The sequence below is a fragment of the Simochromis diagramma genome, unplaced genomic scaffold (assembly GCF_900408965.1).
Source record: "Simochromis diagramma unplaced genomic scaffold, fSimDia1.1 OVJJ01000734.1, whole genome shotgun sequence".
NCBI classification, from domain to species: Eukaryota; Metazoa; Chordata; class Actinopteri; order Cichliformes; family Cichlidae; genus Simochromis; species Simochromis diagramma.
Window position 1 is genome coordinate 101,883 of NW_024387513.1, and position 21,247 is coordinate 123,129.

At 40.7% G+C, this 21,247-nt stretch overlaps 2 protein-coding genes and 1 pseudogene across 6 annotated transcripts in view; 2 read left to right on the plus strand and 1 right to left on the minus strand.

The window, feature by feature from the left end:
* The first annotated feature begins 5,276 nt into the window (after positions 1–5,276).
* Positions 5,277–6,945, plus strand: LOC120725800 (annotated as a pseudogene).
* Positions 6,946–7,086: 141 nt separating this feature from the next.
* On the plus strand, positions 7,087–14,584 carry LOC120725802 (RING finger protein 150-like). Its single transcript, XM_040018844.1, has 2 exons — positions 7,087–7,573; positions 12,076–14,584. Exons 1-2 carry the CDS (start codon positions 7,117–7,119, stop codon positions 12,363–12,365), a joined length of 747 nt encoding a protein of 248 aa, XP_039874778.1. The 5' UTR covers positions 7,087–7,116; the 3' UTR covers positions 12,366–14,584.
* A 2,063-nt stretch (positions 14,585–16,647) lies between these two features.
* Positions 16,648–21,247, minus strand: part of LOC120725803 — a 69,007-nt gene continuing 64,407 nt past the window's right edge. For 2 of the 5 annotated variants that reach the window (XM_040018850.1, XM_040018849.1), the window contains exons 2-7: positions 20,502–20,700; positions 20,262–20,362; positions 19,511–19,864; positions 18,581–18,658; positions 17,921–18,021; positions 16,648–17,762 (exon numbers count right to left, since the gene is read on the minus strand). In XM_040018850.1, the coding sequence (XP_039874784.1) occupies positions 17,754–17,762; positions 17,921–18,021; positions 18,581–18,658; positions 19,511–19,864; positions 20,262–20,352 (633 nt within the window). In that variant the 5' untranslated portion in view covers positions 20,353–20,362; positions 20,502–20,700 and the 3' untranslated portion in view covers positions 16,648–17,753. The remainder of the gene's footprint in view (positions 17,763–17,920; positions 18,022–18,580; positions 18,659–19,510; positions 19,865–20,261; positions 20,363–20,501; positions 20,701–21,247) is intronic. The other 3 variants (XM_040018851.1, XM_040018852.1, XR_005694219.1) reach the window with 3 other exon arrangements.

Consider the following 21,247-nt stretch of genomic DNA (forward strand, 5'->3'; position numbering starts at 1 on the left):
CACACAAACAGGAACCCCCAGTGCCTACATGTCTTACACTGCACACATTTCTAATGTAGGCATGAACTGTGAACTCACACAAGAAAAAAGTACATTTATAAAAATACATGTATTTCCAAAAATACAAAAACATGTTACATACATGTAATATTATTACATCATATCCCACCATTTAAAATACATATACGCATGCTGTTTGTCAACACGGAGATATAAACACTATTTTAGTGTTTGAGAATAAAATGACAACAATAAATATTTGATTCACTGTAACATAATTAAATGCTTGAAGTTTAACATGTTAAACACATGTCATGTGTTCAGGGCAGCACAATAGTTTCTATGGCTGAGCTGAACCTGTAACTTATTTCCTGATCGATGGTTTCAGGTTTGATCTGAAGTCGTTCTTAATGGACTGTTTTTGTTTTTAAATGTAGAGAAATTAAAGTGACGACCAGAACAATGGGATCATCACATTCACATAACTTACACTGTCTCATCCTGGGAAAGTCAATATTTTATCTTCTGAGTCTCATCATCATGAACTACTTTCAGGTTTTGTCAGTGAACAGATTTGTAACCTGTTTGGATCTTTGTGTTTAATCCTTGATTTCAGGCACTTAATGAAAACAAGCTGGCAAAGCATATCTGTTCAAAATAAATAATTATGAAGGCATCATGAGTGCCTACCTGAAGCAACATTTGCTTTCCATTTGTCGTTCTGCTTCCTTGTTCTTCTCGTTCTGTCTGATTGTCTCACTTGGATCAATAAGAGTTGAGAGATTTTTGAGCTGATCTGATGTTAACGTTTGTGAGTATTAACCTCTTTGCTGCTCCCATTGACAGCGACGACATTAACAAGAAGATAAATTAACCACTTCCACTTTCTTCCAAGCAAACTAAATGTAACCTTCATCACACATATCCTGGTTACAATCAGCAACACACTGATAAAGATCTTTGATTAACTTTTATATGTTTGTTGTGAAAATAAAAGAAATATTAAACAGAGCAATCACAAACTGAAAAATCAGGTTAAGAGCAGCAGTTTAAAATATGGCTTCAATTCAGAAGGCACTTCTGCAACAGGTTAGTAATTTTTTCCCTGTTGCTTTTAACCCCTTTTTTTGCCATCCATTTCAGATAAAGCATTCCAAATTTGGCATAATAATGGTTTGAAGTTTTTCTACAATTTATTTTCAGGAGAAACTTTTAACACCTTTGATGCTCTGATGAGAGATTACAATATACCAACCTCACATGTGTTTAGATACCTGCAAATACAAAGTTTTGCAAAAACATTGTTTCCTTCTTTCCCCTACCTACCTCCTAAAAATCAAGTGGATACCATTTTGGAAATGGATCCTTTTGGCAAAAGGAGAATCTCCGTCATATACAAACTGATGCAGAGCTTAAGGCCTATTACTTGGGAAAAAACTAAAAATAATTGGGAAAAAGACATTGGGGTGGATTTATCTGATGATGAGAGGAGATCTTGTCTGAATCGTATACATACTTCCTCCCTTTGCATTCGCCATGGTTTAATTCAGTTTAAAATTCTTCATCGTCTTCATTACACAAGAGAGAGGCTTTCAAAATGTTTCCCAGAAGCCGATCCTGCCTGTCCCAGGTGTGGACATAATCCAGCAAATGAGGGTCACATGATGTGGTCTTGTCCGAAACTGGATAATTACTGGGGAAATATATTTAAAGCATTATCTCATATCAGTGCGCAGAATTTAGTGCTTGATTTCCGCATTGGCATTTTTGGAGTTATGTCATCTCAATACAAAATTAGTAAATCTCAGGAAAATGCCATAGCATTTGCTACGTTGCTTGCCCGTAGACTTATTCTATTCCACTGGAAGTCTGATAAGGCTCCTTCATACGTACAATGGTTAAAGGAGGTGCTTTTTTTTTTACCACTGGAAAAACTTAGATACTCATCACAACAAAAATTCTCTGCGACTTGGAACCCATTTATTGACTATATAAAAAGGTATTTTCCAGATGTGTGACATACATTTTTTGTTTTTGTTCTGTTTCAATTTACATGAGCCTCAGGTGGGGATGGAGGGGGGGGGGGGTTCTTTTTTTTCTTTTTTTTCTTTTTTGTGTATAATGGCAACATTTTCATTATGTATTGTGACCATGATTTGTGAAAAAAAAAAATTTAAATAGAAGTTTCAAAAAAAAAGAAAAGAAATGCAGAGGCTTTCAGAACTGGACGATTTATGCGCACTTGTCTGTGAAGACACTCTTAATGAAAATAGTGTGTTTTCACCTTTATGTGCATTACACTTGTAGACAAATGCAGAGGATGCAAGTGCACAGCTATCACTTTGTCATTTGGTGTAAAAGTGCTGAGTGCCGTTGTGCGCCGCGCTGTCCAACATCACTGGGCTGTCATGGCAACTGATCAACAGTGTGTTTGCCAGCTGACTTGCGCACAGATGGCGCCCAGTTGCTTATGTGCTGTGGAATTTATTATCTTTTTATTAAAGGCTGATCATTAAAGGAAAAAAAAAAGAGCAGCAGTTTGTAGTTATGTAAAAATGTGATCATGATAACAAAACTAAATTTACATTTAGATTTACAATTCAGAGCAGCAGCACTGAAGGCTAATTATGTAAAACTGAATGTACTCTTCAGACAAATAATTACTGAGAATACAAAATATGACCTAAGACTAATTACATACAGGAGGAAATAATTACGTCATCCTCTGATGAATTTGTAGGTTTGCTCACTTATAATGAAATGAACAGGCTCTCATTTTATGCTAATTTCATTTTAATGGAGAGACAGAAGATCAACCAAATTCAGAATACAGTTACTTTGTTGAAATAAATGGATTACATGGCTGTCTTTTCTTGTTTCATATGTAAGGCTATGCCCTCTCTATTATTGGTAATTCCACGTCGGTGGAAACCCAAACAAAACACGCATTAAGAGGCTCTAATGTCTGTGTCTCAATCTCACGGCTAAAGCTACTTTTCGGCTACGAGCCCGACATAAACCCGACATATTAGCCAAAGGTTCCTTTGGAGCCACGGACCTGTTTTATATACGCGCGGAATAGTGTTCTATACGAGATTGCTTCAAAAAGTGCAGCCTTATCTAATGTCCAACCTACTGTTACTCATTTATATTAAGATTTAAAAATCTAGTTGGTATTGGTATGGTAAATAACCTTCAGTAATAGTAATAAATCACACAGCAATAGTACATTCATGTAGATCAGCCCAAAACTAGACGGGAGGAGCTTGTTTATAATCTGAAGGACCACAGTCGCCAAGAACAGAATTTTAACACACTAGGCTGAAATGGACTGAAATTTTGCCGTGTCCACAAGGTCCCCCTGCTCAACAAGGCACATGTCTTAAGTTTGCTAGTAAACATCAGTGATTCAGAGTGGCCAAGGAGCAGCCAAAAGATTTATGAATTTAATAAACGGGTCAAAAGAGCCTCTGTCACCAAACAGAAAACTCTACAGTTTCAAGCTCAACACACTGCGCGTTTTTCTCGCTTCGTAACACATCACGCTGCTCATCATGACGTACGCGAACTTTCCACTCCACGGAGAAAACAACGACGCTGTAGCACAGAATAAATGAAAAAGATTAATAAAACGAAATAAGGATGTTACCTTTAATCTCATCTGTAAAGTCTTCTGTGTATTAAAAGTGAGTGACCGTATCCATAGGACCTGATGTAACGACACGTGGGGGAGTGTTTATAAACAAACATCAGAAGTCTTGTTAAAATATTTGTAAATATTTGTAAGTTGCTATCAAAGGTGCTGGCAAACAGGCTGAAGATGGTGATGGATCAAATTTTACATCCAGGGCAAACTTACTGTGTGCCGGGTCGACAATGTGTCCTGTCCACTCCTAGTTAGAAGTGTTTTGGAAGTCTCCAGTTCACTGGGTTATGATACTGGTCTGATTTCTCTGGACCAAGAAAAAGCTTTTGGCTGAGTTGAGCATCGTTACCTCTGGAGTGTGCTAGAAAGGTTTGGTCTCGGCTCTGGTTTAATTGCTAAGATTATGGTTTTGTACGAGGAAATTGAAAGTGTACTGAAAAGAAATGGTCGTTTGTGTAAACCTTTTAAAGTAACTAGAGGCATTAGGCTGGGCTGTCCACTGTCGGGTATGCTCTGTCTATCAAACCAGTGTTGCACAATGTGAGGTCATCCATTACTGGGTTGGTTTTATCTGATGTCAATATGTCTTTTAGTTTGTCTGCGTATGCTGATGATATTATTGTATTTGTTAGGAGTCACCAAGATGTGAATAAGTTGGGAATAATTGTTGGGAACTTTTGCAGATTTTTAGCTGCACAGGTGAATTGGGCTAAGAGTGAGGCTCTGGCGGTGGGTGATTGGCTGACTGGGCTCCCACGACTTCCAGGTGAGCTGAAGTGGTAAAGGGGAGGGTTGAAGTATCTGGGTGTGTACGTGGGAGATGAGGCTACAGAATGTAAGAACTGGGAAGGGGTGGTGGAGAAAGTTGGGGGAAAATTGGAAAAGTGGAGGTGGCTGTTGCCCCAAATGTCATATAGAGGGAGAGTGTTGATTATAAATAACTTGGCCACTTCTGTTTTATGGCATCGATTAGCTTGTATAGAACCCCCTCCTGGTGTGATACATGATCTTCAAGTTTTGTTGGTTTATTTCTTTTGGGACAATCAACACTGGGTACTCCAGGCAGTACTTTTTTTTGCGCAAGAGGAAGGTGGACAAGGATTGGTTCACCTAGAGAGCAGAACTTTGTGTCTTTCTGTGATTTGAGATCATCATCAAAATTTCACATTCATTTCCAGCTGAACATTGAACATTTAAAAAGTGCTCTTTTGTGCGTATAACATATAAAAATTATAAAATAAAAATGTGATGATCTCAAATCACAGAAAGAAAAACACACAAAGTGTGATTTATTTATTTATATAGAAGAAAGTGTTAACAAGCTTAAGTTGAAGTGAGCAGTAAATAAAAGGGTTAAACACACAGTATCGCTCTCTAACTGCTCCTCTTCCTGGAGTGAAGCACAGCCTGATAACCCTCCCTCTTCTTCCTGCTCTTAAACACAGCACCTCCTCTCTGTCCATGTGTTTCCTCGTTCCCTCCCCTTCAGATCTGCAGTTTGCCGATGGGTGTAACCAACATGTGGTGACATGTAAGAGCTGACAGGCTCCATTCACTGCAGAAACATGTTGTTGAGATCAGAGCTCAGACTAGTTTCAGTTATAAGGAAGAGAAACTCACACAGTCACTGACACTGAGAGGAGAAATGGTGCAGAAAGGAGTTCAGCTGGACCGAGAAACCTTCTCTTGTTCCATCTGTTTGGATGTACTGAAGGATCCGGTGGCTACAGCCTGTGGACACAGCTACTGCAGGAACTGTATTAAAAGTTTCTGGGATGAAGAGGACAGGAAGGGAATCCACAGCTGCCCTCAGTGCAGGAAGACTTTCACACCGAGGCCTGTCCTGGAGAAAAACACCATGTTAGCAGCTTTAGTGGAGCAGCTGAAGAAGACTGGACTCCAAGCTGCTCCAGCTGATCACTGCTATGCTGGACCTGAAGATGTGGCCTGTGATGTCTGCACTGGGAGGAAGCTGAAAGTCCTGTTTATCTTGTCCGGCCTCTTACTGTGAGAAACACCTCCAACCTCACTATGATGCAGCTCCATTAAAGAAACACAAGCTGGTGGCCCCCTCCAAGAAGCTCCAGGAGAACATCTGCTCTCATCATGATGAGGTGATGAAGATTTTCTGTCGTACTGATCAGCAGAGTATCTGTTATCTCTGCACAATGGATGAACATAAAGGCCATGAAACAGTCCCAGCTGCAGCAGAAAGGACTGAGAAGCAGAAGGAGCTCGAGGTGAGACGACTAAACATCCAGCAGAGAATCCAGGAGCGAGAGAAAGATGTGAAGCTGCTTCAACAGGAGGTGGAGGCCATCAATGGCTCTGCTGATAAAGCAGTGGAGGACAGTGAGAAGATGTTCACTGAGCTGATCCGTCTCCTCCAGAAAAGAAGCTCTGATGTGAAGCAGCAGGTCAGATCCCAGCAGGAAACTGAAGTGAGTCGAGTCAAAGAGCTTCAGGAGAAGCTGGAGCAGGAGATCGCTGAGCTGAAGAGGAAAGACGGCGAGCTGGAGCAGCTCTCACACACAGAGGATCACAACCAGTTTCTACACAACTACCCCTCACTGTCAGCACTCAGTGAGTCTACACACTCATCCAGCATCAATATTCGTCCTCTGAGCTACTTTGAGGATGTGACAGCAGCTGTGTCAGAGACCAGAGATAAACTACAGGACATTCTGAGAGAGGAATGGACAAACATCTCACTGACAGTCACTGAAGTGGATGTTTTACTGTCACCAGCAGAGCCAAAGACCAGAGCTGGATTCTTAAAATATTCACATGAAATCACACTGGATCCAAACACAGCAAACAGATATCTGTTATTATCTGAAGGGAACAGGAAAGTAACATTTATGAATCAGCAACAGTCTTATTCTGATCATCCAGACAGATTCACTGATTATTGTCAGGTCCTGAGTAGAGAGAGTCTGACTGGACCTTGTTACTGGGAGGTGGAGTGGAGAGGGGGAGAAGTTTATGTCGCAGTTGCATACAAGAATATCAGGAGAGCAGGGAGCTCTGATGAATGTGGATTTGGGTGGAATGACAAATCTTAGGTCTTAACTTGTAACACAGAAAATTTTCAATTTTGGCACAACAGCCAACCGCCTGGTGCTTCGCTTCGGTGGGCTCACGTCGCGTCACTCCTGTGGTGATTTCTCTTTTCAGTTGTGCGCATTTAGGAGTTTTTTCGTGGGTGTTTCTCATCGAGTTAACGGTGGAGGCTGGAAATGGAGACTGCTAACAGGCGTCTGCTGCTAGGTAGCCTGAGAGTAGTGGAGGGGAGCGGCTAAAAACAGCCTTTTTTTCTTTCTTGTGAAAAGGGGGAGTATAAGCGAGTTAAACACGCTCCTGGTGGTTTTGCCTTGTAGCATGGTGGAGTAGGAGGCTCCAGCGTTGAAGCTACCGGGCTCCTCCAACCTACCGACACACAGCTCGCTCTCACCTCTGGGAGGCTCGTCATGGCCCCGGGCTCGCTGGTGGCGGCCTGCCGCAGCCTGGCCCTCTCTACGTGGCTGCTCTCCTTCTGCTTCGTCCACCTGCTGTGCCTGGACTTCATCGTGGCCGAGCGGGAGGAGTGGTACACCGCCTTCGTCAACATCACCTACGTGGACCCGGCCACCTCGGAGCTGCGCACCGAGAAGACGGAGTGCGGGCGATATGGCGAGCACTCTCCGAAGCGGGACGCCAAGGGGGTGTTGGTCCTGCCCGCAGCACCGCTCGACCGCCAGGCCTGCGACCCCAACACCCGCTTCGCGGTGCCCGCTCAGGCCGGGGCCTGGGTGGCGCTCATAGCCCGGGGCAACTGCACCTACAAGGACAAGATCCGCCACGCTGCAGCCCACAACGCCTCTGCGGTGGTCATCTTTAATGTGGGCTCCACCAACACGAACGACACCATCACCATGCCTCACCCAGGTAGATGATGCTCTGCTTTATTCACCCCAATAAATGCGCATTTAACTCGATTTCCTCCCTCTGTGAAGGAGGCTTTGTAGAGCTTTTCTAAGTTGGGTAGTTTGCTGCTGGGGTGAATAGAATAGAATAGAATGCCTTTATACAACCGTATAGTCACAATAATGACATACAGAGCATCTCCTACTCAGTGCAAACATGCTGGGGGGAGGCAAAGTTCTGCAGCACTATATACATATGGAAAGCATTAACAGAGGGAAAATATATATACATAGGATTGGTATTGCACAGTGGTGGTTCTTAGAGGAAATGGGAAGAAAAAAAATGGGGGGGCTGTGTTATCGGTGCATGTGTGAGTTCAGGGCGGTTATGGCTTTAGGGAAGAAAGTGTTTTTGAGTCTGTGGGTTTTTGTGCTGATGCACCTGTAGCAGGCTGAACATGTTGAAACCAGGGTGGGAGCTGTCCTTGATGATGTCTCCTGCTCTGCTGAGGCAGCGGGAGGAATAACTGTCCATCAGGGAGGGGAGAGGGCAGCTGATGATCTTTTGTGCTGTCTTGACTACTCTCTGAAGCCTCGCTCTATCCGCCTTAGTGCAGCTGCCGTACCATACTGTCATGCAGTAGGTTAGCAGGCTCTCAATGGACGACTGGTAGAAGGTCATGGGGATTAAAGGTGACGTGGACAATGTTTATCTTAATTTCTTAATACAAACGTCATGGAAAAAGTCCAACTGACGAGGTATTTCTGTTATAAGGGATGTGTTGAGTCATCTAGTTTTATGTCCAAGGAGGTGTTATATGCAAACTGTCCCCAGATTCTCCTTATTTGGAAATTGTGTAGTTTAGACTAGAGGAACCACTTTTTGCTGAGCAGTGTATTTTTATATAATTTTAAAGTTGTGTTTCCCCACTTTCACAATTCTCCCATCTGTGGAGGCACTGTTTTGCTGCCACACTGACTGGGCAGGGTGAAGCACTCACACTGGGGACTGCTTTACTATGGACACTGAGAAATAGTTGAGTGGAAAATGTAGATGTGTGTACAGGTTAAGTTGGTGTCGGGTATAAATTAAATGTAGAACATAGACACACTGACACCAGACATTGGTTTGACTCAGTTTTGGTCTCACCTGTTGGTGTGTTGGGGCAAGAAATTGTCTCATTTAGACTTAACAAGTCAACACTCTCTTCTTCATCACCTCATCTTCCTCTTCTGACTGATGCTGAGCTCCAACCCTTTTTACCTCCTGGAGATGATTCATACTCACTGAAATTTCACTCATGACACAGAAACTGTTCAGTTATTCTTCATTTATTAGTCTGTTTATCAGGAACCTCTGTTGATTTTATATGCAAAGGATTTTCCTTGTATCACTGAACCTTTTAAGGGTTTTCTCTTAGTAGTTTTGGGGAGTTTTTAATTAGATTTACAGTTTCAGAATAACTTTGTGATGTCAGATTAGAAAGTCTGTGTCCAACCCTGGTGTTTGATCAGATGTTTGATCCCTGCAGGGTTGGATTTTTTATATGAATGTTGAATTTGTTGTTTTGGAACTGAGTTAGATTTTTATTGATGGAGGATTCAAGTGTAAAAAGTGGATCTACCAACAGTTTATTTTCTTTGGTATTATGATTCAATGTTATGATTAAATATATTGTCCTCTTTTTGTGTGACAGAGGCAGGAATTTCTCTGTCCTGGATGTAAATTTGCCCAGTAAATTGTTGAAACTGTCAAATAAACCTTGTTTGTGTTTTGTGATTTAAAACATAACCCAGTGTTCCCAGGTAATGTAGAGAGGTCTGTGTTCACAACACTCATGTGTGGAAATGTATCAATAGTGTGTGTTGGGAGCTGATAACAAGCGAAGACAGCCAGGAAATGTGTTTCCTTGATAATTGTTCTTTTATCAATGCTGGTTAATTCTGTCTCTGGTGTCTCCGGGGGAGTGTAGTTTGTGGCTCGGCTGCAGGGGGGGGGGTGCAGCAGTGTGTTCAAGGGAGGCTGGTTGTCACAGCCAGCAAGCATCATCTCAGCATACCTTCCCTATTTTAGTAGCTGCTGGGGCTGGAGGAGGAGAGAAGTGAGCTGAGGGTGAAGCAGCTGGACAAGCAGCACAAGAGTGAGCATTGTGGGAAGTGTAAAAACACATGGTACATGGTACGATCCAGAGGATTTCTGAAACGGGTTTCCAGCCTTACGTTTCCAGTTTGAGTTAACAACACATTCCCTGAAAGGCCTTCATCAGCTTCCAGCTGAAGCAGAATAAAGTGTAACACAACTGATGATGTGATGCACAATTCCCTAGATCACAGCGAGTGTGTTGCACATTGGGGTGGGAAGCATCAAATTTAACAGGCATGCACTGCTTAGTGTTTTTGTGTGATGGGAATGAAATACGAAGATGTGTTAACACTTACAGTCTGACCATTTGTGTCTCATAGCGATCGTGGAAAACATGACATAAATGATATCATGACCATGCTCACTCGGTGGGTTTGGGCAGTGTGAATAAGCTTCACATTCCTGCAGGGGAATCAGCAGGTGTAACGCTGCCAAACCGGAGGTGAAACATTGTTTAAAGGGGGAGGATACACTCTTCATAACCAGCAAGAAGACTTTTTCCCAGATCTGAGATTGTCTCAGAGCTGCTGACTGAAGGTCTGTGATGCTTCTTTATCAATTTATTTCCATTTGTTAAACGATGCTGTCAGTGGTCATCCACACAGTGCCTCTCTGACAGAAACAGTCGTGTGGATCAAGGATTCCCAGCCCCGCTGCATCCACAGTGACTGATTATGGAAAACAGGCTCCTGTCATTCGATTATGTCCAGAGAAACTCCATGTGACGTTTGATGTTGGTCACGACTTAGCGCTGAGTTACATAACAGGGCTGACTGCTCTGTAGCACCGTAAGTGGTGTTCTTTTGAGTCGCTCTGCTGCTGAGTGAAGTAACAGCTGTTTCTCTGACAGCTGGAAACTCCTTCAGGGATCCCTGGCAGGCGTACACTAGGGCTGCCACGATTAGTCGACTAGTCACGATTACGTCGACTATCAAAATCGTCGACGACTAATTTAATAGTCGAGGCGTCGTTTGAAGCTTTGTAAGATCACAAAAGACGCAGGAATAAGTAGTAGGATTTAAGAGTGTAATAACGGACTGAAACAGAAGACGGCAGCACTGCATATACAAGGATGCCAGCTGCCGTTAAACCCTGAAGAAGAAGAAGAAGAAGAAGAAGCTGTGTCCCAGAATTCATAGCGCAGCCCAGCTCAGTTTCCAACAATGGCGGCAGCTAGTTAGTTTTAATATTACTCTTATTATTCTTTCTGGGTCACAAAATAAACGTTTAAAATATTTTCAGGTGAGAATGTAGCTGTGCAAACCTCAAATATCTGCTCAGTTTATCAAGACACCACATACTTTCAAAAGCGCTCCGATGTTTTCGGAGACGTCTGTTACCCACCAGCTCGATAGCTAGCCGGGGGCAAGGCTCACTAGAGCCGTGAGAACACCGGACTCCCGGCAGATCGTTTTCAAACACACCGCTGTCTTTTGCTGCTCAGGTTAAACATGATATATAAGTCACTTAGATAACTTAAAATGTTATTGTTTGCCTTTTTTTAGTATTTTATTTGTTCCTGAGTAAATCGGTTTGGCTGAGATTAAAGTTATAGTTTTTACACAGCTGAATAAATGTCAAGCAGACAACTGATTATCAGAAGTGTGAGATGCTCGAGAATATACTCCGGTGTCCTGTTATATTTTAGATAGCAAGGAGTTTATTAAACTTCACCGAAACAATCTGCAAATTTCATTAAAATTTAATAAACTATCATCTTGTCTTTATTTTTAGTTAGCACATACCTTAAACACTTAAAGCTGTAAGCTAATGATAGTTATATAAGAGCAGATGCTGCTGGTGCAATAAGCTGAACGTTTTATGTCCAATGGATGATGATCTGATTAGTCGACTAATCGCAAAAATAATCGGTGACTAGTCGACTATCAAAATAATCGTTTGTGGCACCCACATTTAGATGCCATGAATTCAGGAAGGGGGGGAAAAGCCCTGAGTGGTTGGTTTGCTTTAAATCCAGCCTCAACTTTCACGGCCCGCTACCAAACAACTCACGGACCGGTACTGTCCGTGAGTTGTTTGGGGACCGCTGGATTAGAGCCACATGAACTACATTACAAAGCCATACTAGTGACAGAGAAAGGAGACTTAACCAAAGGGAAGTGTTTTGGATTTTTAAATATAAGCCCACTAGATATCCTTGCTTCAATAATGTAGATTTATTTTTTATTCATCTTGATATTTGAAACCTATTCCTGTTCCTAGTAATTGGTGGTTGTTGCTCATGGAGTTCTACTCCTTTTTTTTAATTGACAAATATTTTAGGCCAAAATGATGACATCAATCAATCAATATTTATTTATATAGCTTATGTAAAAAGTACAATAACCATCAAAGTGCTTCTCACCTGTCCTCATCTTCAGGTGCGAGCGAGGTCGTCGCCATCATGATCCCGGAGCCAAAAGGCCGCGAGATCGTATCGCTGTTGGAACGAAATGTGACGGTCACCATGACAATCACCATCGGGACGAGGAACCTGCAGAAGTACGTGAGCAGGACGTCGGTGGTGTTCGTATCGATCTTCTTCATCGTGCTGATGATCATCTCCATCGTCTGGCTCATCTTCTGCTACATCAAGAGGTTCAGATACACCAATGCGGGAGACCAGAACCAGGCGCGAACACGGGTCTGCGTCTCCTGCTGTTCTGCTTAGTTTATGAAGACAATGAAGATAATGATAATGTGAGACACTTACTGACATGTATAGATGGATTTTCTAAGTATGAATGCAGGTGTCTTCAAACCAAGGCAGGAGCATCTGTTGCATCTGCTTTTCTGTTCTGAGTGAGGGACATGTACCTGTTAAACTTCAAATAGATGAAGGCGAAGAGTTTAATAATAAACATTTCCATCAGGTGATGGTTCAGTTTAATATCACACTGTGATGGGTTTAAAAGAATTGTAAGTGAATAAAAAAGATGTAAGTGTGAAAACCTGGTTGTAAAACTTTTTTTTTTTAAATTTCTATATTTACATTTTCATTTAATCTTTTTTCAGTATCAATTTTTTTCACTTTCAATACAAACCTTTTCAGTACATTTATTTCAGTTTCAATATTATTTTTCAGTTTCATTTTAAGGTGGCATTTGTGCTGTTGCCCTCTGTTTTTAAGCTGTGTTAATGTTTATCAGAATTCCTTCTGTGATATATATTTAGCTAGAATCTACACATTTATTTGAAGAAAACATTTTTTTTATTTAGCTGTAATTCTAAAGATTTCTAAGTGTTCACTGATGCCTTATTTGTGCATACAATCTGTTATTGTAGTTAGATTTATGTCTTGGATTTGTCTTAATTTTGTGCTCCTTTATCAGCCTTTTTTTCCTGCATGTACATCTAATGGCCAGGAGGGTTTGCAGTTTCATCAAAACATGAGTTGATTGTTGCTTTCATTATGAATTTGCTGACTATGGCTGCTTATAAAAGTCAGATTATTACATTAATATGTTATTAATATCTGTATATTGATTTAATTTTACTGTCAGACAGTTTAGTGTGTAGCAGCAAGGGTTGTGTGGTTTTATTGTTTGTTACTGCCTGGAGTAATCAAAGTACAGTTTGACTTTTCGTGCTATAGCATACAAAGAGCACCACGCTGGGGTGTCACCTCTGAATGAGCTGGGAGTTAGTCTCAGGTTTTGTGCTGGACTATATGCACCTTGTGTGTCTGAGGGTCATGCGCAACCTTATTAATCTTTGGGTAAAAGGTCCCTGAACATGCAGACAGTCTATGCAAATTCTACCTGTGATTTCAGCATTCATGCTTTCTTTCAGGCAATATTTTCAAGACCCAAGGTCTCTCCTTGTAATTAGCATGTAGAAAGCAACTGAATTAAGACAATTTTTGTTTCAAACAGGTCCTGTTGTTTTACTTAATAATGTACCAAGCCAAATGTATAGACACTTTATACTTTTATCTATATCTAAGTCTTTATTTGTGTAATGTAGGGGGGGAATTCTTATTGTGACAAGCATTTTACAGGATTGCCAAGTTGTTGCACCGTGTCAGGTCTTTGAAAACTGTAATTCAGCTTCCCGCTGGACTCAACGTGCCTTGGAACTTACTTTGTTTCAAATCTGTCTAAACACACACATACTAGTTGACTTCTTTTTGCTTTCCCCCCAGCATGCTATGATTTGCAGTTGTTGATTTTCTGGATGGTGGAGGTGGATCCAAAATTCTTTGCAACTGGTATCACTCAGCATTTTTCTTTTTGCAGGGTTTTTCATCTTTTTGCAAGTGTTTTTGTTTTTGCAGCATTTTTCTTTTTGCAAGTGTTTTCTGAAGTTGCAGCCCGTTTGGCCTCTCAGGGCCACCGTAGGTAAGGCATGTTCACTTCCTGTCATTTATGGGCTCAACTGTGCCTTGTATAGACCGTTAAAGGGGTTAAACCATATACGGGGTGAAGGGAGATAACCCTTTGGTGTTAGATGTTTTTAAAACGCGTGTAACCAGGAAGTCACGTATACAAACACACATACACGCACTCACATTCTCACATATGCATACATACACACAAACACAGTGCCTTAGCTTTTACGACACACCATATGGGTTTTACAATGGGGTGTTTCTCTAACTGTTTTTACTGAATAACAGGCTGCGAGGGAAGGCTGGAGTTGGAGTTGTCTGGGATCAGGTGAGGAGCTTAAAGCTCTGGGATCCTGACTGGACTGGCTTCCTTTTCAAGTTAAAATGGACTGAGTGTCTTGCTTTGTTCACGGGGATAAGTCTCTGAGTTAGCGAGGTCTGCGAGTACAGACCTAACAATGTGGATTTATCCAGTCATTTTTAAAACGGAGCTCGGGACATAACCTGGTCCTGGCAGGTCATGTGTTCAAGTTTATGTGTTTAATAAACAGGTCAAAACAGCCTCTGTCACCAAACAGAAAACTCTAAAGTTTCAAGCTCAGCACTGCACGCTTATTTCCCTTCGTACTACATTCTGATATTCATAATGATGTAAACTTTCCACTCCACAGAGAAAACAATGACACTGTTGCACAGAATAAATGAAACACATTAATGAAAATCTGAGAATGTTACCTGTAATGTCAGGTTCTGTGTATTAAAAGTGAGTGAACGTATCCGTGGGAACTGATGTAACGACTGTGTTTTCCCAGCCACGTGGGGGAGTGTTTATAAACAAACATCAGAACTTCTTGTGGAGGACTTGGTTATCTGCGCATGCGTGAATCTGAGCCTCATGAAAGTTAGTTTTCTGGTAAAACCTTTTTTCAGTGTCATGTTGTGTAAACTTTCCTCAGAAATCTGATTAAATTCATATTCACATAAATGATCTTTTTCTGTATCTGTTCGTTTGCAGTTCGTCCGGGATTCACATGAATTTCACCTTTGTGTATTGGAAAAAAAATACTAACAGTAATAGTTTTTTAGCATATGCCTTTATGGTGGGAACTCTGAAATGTGTTCAGTTCCTACCATGGACACATTTCTAGAAGGAAATTGGAGTTTTGATTTATTTCTTCAGTCTGTTTCATTGTTACACTGTTAAAGACTGACACTCAGCTCTGAAAGGTTAAACCTGGATTTGTTTTAATGACCAGCAGGGGGAGACTCCTTTATCTTGAAAAACAGACCAGATTATATTGAAGTCTATGACAGAATGACCCTCGATCTCACTATGACCTCATTATAAACTTTCCAGGTGACTTCATGATCTCCAGGTGCTGCTATATAAAAATTTTGACATTTGTAATTGTTTATTTTGCAAATTATGGGCTCTAGAATCAAAATAAGTCAATAAAGTCAGGATGCTTTAGGTCTGCTTCTAATTCCTCACATCCAACCTCTTTAAATCCAAGTCAGCTTCAAACTCTCATATAAACCTATAAATATCATCCCACATCCATCTTTTATCCTGTGACTGTGGCTGTATCCCAATTCAGGGTCTGCAGCCTTAAAGTACGCAGTCTCAACGATCCTCAAGGGCCGCGTACTTAAAGACCGCTAAGGCCGGAAGTGCGAGGCTTGTGAAATGGGACGGTCTAGCCTCCGTATCGCTGCCCAGGTTGCCTAGCAACCATGATACTAACAGCTAGAAACGTTTCATACAGCTTTGTTTGACAGAAATGAAGGAGAAAATATTTTGTTCATTTGTTTGTTTGTTTCTACATGAGCTTTGATCATTCTCTGTAAGATTAAGGTCAACTATTGAACGGCTTATGTTTTAAAGTAAAGGCTTTAAAACCAAGTTAGTACAAACGTCACTAATGTCACATAACTTTGCCGACATGTGGCCAACAGTAATGTTTAATGTTCTTCGTTATTAAACATTTGCACATAAATAAGTGCATATCCAGTACTTACTTAAAGTTTACTCTTCGGGCACCCCTCATCCGCCGTTTATTTTTTTGGCAAAATTATCCACACCCACCGCCGCGCTATGCATTCTGGGATATGTTGGGCCACGAAGTCTACACCGCCACATCCTTAAAATTCAGGGAAATGAAGGATGCATTTGAGGGCCGCATTTCGAGCAGCCTTCGAATTGGGACAGCCTTCGTCGTGTTGCTGTGACGTAATCGGCCTTAAAATGCGGCCTTTAAGGCTGCGGACCCTGAATTGGGATACAGCCTGTGTCTGTGCTGCTCCCATGTAGGAGGACAGCAGTGTTTTACAAACATTACTGACAGCTGTCAGTGCTACACCTCAGCCTCACAGATACACCTGTGGTATCAGTCAGAGAATGCTACATCTCCTCGTTCTCAAGTTAACATGTTCACAGTGTTGGATGTCCATTCAGCCGACACACTGGAGTTATGACATCACCCCATCAGCCTTCATGGTGTAAATCTGATTTAAGTCTGTCATTGGTCGTATTTATTCCAGACTGGAGGACGAGTTACAGGAAGTCAGAGTTGTGATATTTAAATGTTCATGTGATGTAAAAACTTCTTGACACAGAATTCAGTTGAATTCAATTTAAATTCTTTTATATTAATTTTGTTTACATATTCAAAATATATTATATATAGTTTTGCATAAATGATAATATTTCCATGTCCATCATTTAACCAGGTGTTTCACACTGAGTTGTTGTCACAGTTGTGTGCAGTGCAGAGATACAGCACACACGAGGCAGAGCTGAACAGTGAAAGACAAATTTACAGAGTTACTCAGAAATAAACACACGGACACATCCGAGTGATGACAAATTCAGGTAACAGAGCAAAAGTAAACATTTTTTAAAAAGAGAAAAAAATAGAACAAAGATTTATATACAACGACAAGAACAGGAGTATTTCTACACTGGACTCTGATCGAGGGTTAGACACAGGAGATGGATCAGCTGCAGCTGAGAGCAGCTCTATCCTGGGAAAAACTTTGGATTGGGAACATAAACCTGACCAAGGTCTTGGAGTCTTTGTGAGAGGAACAGAGCTGACACTGAAAAATCCAGCTTCTCCCATAAAACACACATTAATAACAGGATCTGCAGCTGTGCTGATTAGTTGTAATCTGAACGTCACAAACTGATGAATCTTTATGTGAGTCAGAGTTCTTCTCACTGAGGTTTCTGCTGCTTTGATGTTGCATTAAAACGAGACACGAGTGTAAATATCAGTCCAACTACTTTTCTTACTTTACTTTTTTAGCACACATGACAAATAAAAAGTAGAGAAACCGTTTTACTGTAAACAAAAGGGCCAACAAGAGTGTATTAAACAATGTAAACACAAAACATGAAGCTCCATCCTGTTAATGCTGTTTTGTGTTTTACCTCAAATTCAATTCATCCTGTTTTTATTTTAACACCTCAGGATATTTATAGTTCAGATGAGTTGAAGGATTTCAATATTGGACTGAAGTCCTGAATTTAAATCTTTTTTCTGTTGTTTGTGTTGTTTTTCCCTCTGTTGGTTCTTGACGCCAACTAAACAGCATCGAATTGGAAACTTCAAATCTGGTTTATAATCATGATGTTATGAAGAGTTTCTGTTCAAAGTCTGAGATCTGCAGTTTCCAGCTGTTGTCATGAAACTGAACTAGAAGGTCCATATGCTGACAACGTCTTCATCAAGAACTCTGTTTGAAATTGAAAGAAAATCCAAAGACTCACTGAGTTATACTGAATATGAAAAGTTTAAGAGACTTTAAGATGTCACAGAGCAAATGATATTCTGACACAAACTGTAAACATTTGTTTTTAAAAGACAATACTTTTTTTTTTCTGACAGACTTACGTGTTCTTTGCAATTCTGATAAAACATAAATCCCCATGAGATCAGAGAGATACAGATGAATACAGCCCCGACGATTGCTAGCCGGCCTGACAAAGAAATTCCTAAGGTGCAAAACACAGTAAACACATAATTCAGTTAATGATGTAAACGAGCACATTTTAAAGACAGGAAGTAGAATTAACCATTAAATAACCAGTATTACTGTGAGAGGTGAGCACCAGACTTTATTTACATGTTTCTGATGCACAGAGAATTTCATTTATCACCACTTACAGTCTGGTGACCTCCAGCTTACATCGGGCCTTTTGCCCAATGTTAACCAGGAAAGACTCGAGCCCCCAAAACCCAGAACTGGATAAAACTGATATTTGACATTTTGAAGCAGAACCTCAGTATGTTTACCTGAAAGAGCTGCAGGTTTATGGGAGGATTTTACTTTGTTATTCATATAGACTCAGTTTCACTTATGAAGGCCTAGTCTTGGACTCTCTTTATTTTAAGACTAAACTAAATCCATTTCTAGAAAACTGGATGGGAGTGTTTTCTGTTCTCGTAAATTAATACAGTTCTCAGATTTGGCCCATATCTCCTGACTGAACTGTGTATAAACAATATAATGAATGAGTGATTTTGTAAACTGTAAAGTTATTTTGTTTTTACCTTTGGTCTCTTCCTTCAGCTCTGGTGGTTGGAGACTTCCAGGTTGCTGAGTTGTTTCTGTCTTCCCAGGCCTTGATTCTGAAATAAAATAAAAATTCTTTGTAATAAATTGGAAAATGATCTAATGTTATGACAGTGAATTAAGTTGCTCACAGTTTTATTTCTACCAAGTGGAAACTGACAAAACTGAAACATGAAACCAACAATGAAGAACCCAAAAACAAAAACAATGTTGTGATGAGAGAAACAGTTTGTGGCTCTTCAGTGTTGATTTCATCACATGTCCTGATGAAGCTGCTCAGTAACAGTGTCACTGAGGTTGGACACTGTGGATTTCTGTGGTCGACTCAGACTCTGAGGCCTCCTTCAGGGATGTTACCTGGACCAGCAGCTCCATGAAGAATTAGCCTCACGTGTGTGGAAGCCACAAAGACTCTTGTGTTAAAAAGTCCAACTTAAAGCAGAAATGACCATGTTTACAGTCTTCTACATCAACCAGTGTTGTTCTCCATGGATAGTTTCATATCATCTCTGTGTAGACTTCCTATATGTCTGTTACTGTACTCAGCACTAATTAGCAGGTGTGTGTCTGTGTGATGCAGTTTATAGATGTAATTTTCTAACTACACAGTTTTTCTGGTAATTCTATTAAAATGCTCCAAAAGGAAACATCAGCTCTAGAACAGTGAAGAAGATCCAGTTCATGGACTCGAGTCAGTGAAAGTGGGGCTACAGCTGCTGGTGTCTGAAACTCCATCAATCAAACAGGATATTTATAAAGACACTGTTGTTATGAAAGTGGAAACTAAAGATTTGTGTTCATCACTTTGAAAGCCTGTAACAATTATACACACCAATTTTATCTCAGGTTTGAACCATGATTGACGTTAACAGCTCCCAGTGATCACTTGTATAAATGAATTGTCTTACCAGAGACGGTGACTCTGCAGCTGTTGGAGCCGCGGCCATAACCTGTGTCCACCTCACACAGGTACAGACCCGAGTCCTCAGTCCTGAGTCTGGACAGCTGGAGTCTGATTCGTCCTTCTCTGAGGGCGTCTTTGTCACTCTGGACTCGTCCTGAAAACTCTTCATCCTCTGAGAACTCGACACCACCACGAAGAAAATACAGAGTTATGTGTTTATGATCATTATTCATGTAACAGAGGATGTTCAGTGCTGAGATGGGCGTGTCTGGTTTGGTGGTGAACGTCCACTCCAGTGTGATGTTGTGGTTCTCGTCTGCCTGATAGGAGCTCTGTGTCACATCCACTACAAATGATCCTGTTGAGGAGACAGAGAGGAGCAGACACACTCACAACTTTAGACAACATCAGACTGTAAAACACAGGAATAAACAAAGCATCATTTCTTTTATAAATCCAAAGAACTTCAAGGCCCCCACACCACAGCCTGTCATATTTGTCCATTTATTCAGAACGCCATAATCTGCTCCTTGTTGTTTTGGCTCCTGCTAAAGATGCTTTAAGTTTCCAACATTTTGTTTCCAAGAATCATGATGCCTAGAATCACATTTATTTATTAACAATCTTTCCTTATTTGTTTACACAAAACAACAAAAAGTAAACAGTACAAAATATAAATAATCATAATTCATATACCCTGATCTGTGTCTGCTCTGAGCATAGATGAGTTTAAATGCTCAGCAGTTTTTGCTCACCTCTGCAGAGGACGAGTGTTAGAAGCAGCACAGCAGCAGAGAAGGCCGAGGGTCTGTGTGTGAAGATCACACTGATCTCCTGAAGAGCCATCACTATTACTCTGAAAATCAACAAGCAAAACAAGCTTCCTGTTACTCTCTGCATCTCACAGCAAGCAGCCCAGCAGACTAATATAACATCATGTGTTTTTTCTAAATGTTAATGTTTCTAATTCTTTAACAACATTAAAGAAATCTTACCTCAAATAAATATTTTAGTCAGCACTGGAAATACGTGCTGCTTTCTTAAAAAACTTTCAAGTACAAACAAACAAAAGAGAAAATATCTTCGAGGATTTTAAGTTCAGAGCTTCTCTGTGATGTGTTTCTTCATTTGTCTACTCTGAACAACATCTCCAGACTGCAGATCCTGTACTGTTGATCAATGAGTTCCTCCACTCTGTAACAATAACAGGAAAACAGGTTCAGTCCCAGTGAAATTGTCACATTCAAGAAGCTGTTTCAGTGTTTAAGCGATTTAAAAATAGTTTATATGTAAAGAGACATTTAGATCATCACTGATTACATAACAGAGGGCAATGATTTTAAATGTGTTCTGGTCAGGCTTGTACTGAGACAAAAAAATCAGCCTGGAAGTTTTTGTCCAGGCAGATCACCATCATTGTCAACCCCCCCCCCCCCCCCCCCCCCAAAAAAAAACCCCTAATATATCTAATTATTAATATCTAATTAAAAACTACATCTGCTTTCAATGAGAAGCAACGTCATTCTCACTATAATCCATTTCTAACATACTGTAAAAAGAAAAGCTATAAAGCACATCCATTATTTGCAAGCAACTTTTTTTTTTTTTAATTTGCATGACAAATGGATTTTTTCAGTTTCTTTTTTATTCCTGTGACACAAAAAGTCCCCACACCCACAGATGCTGTGAGATAGTGTATGTTTGTTTACAGTGTTTCTTGGCGCTTTTTGTCTGCTGACAT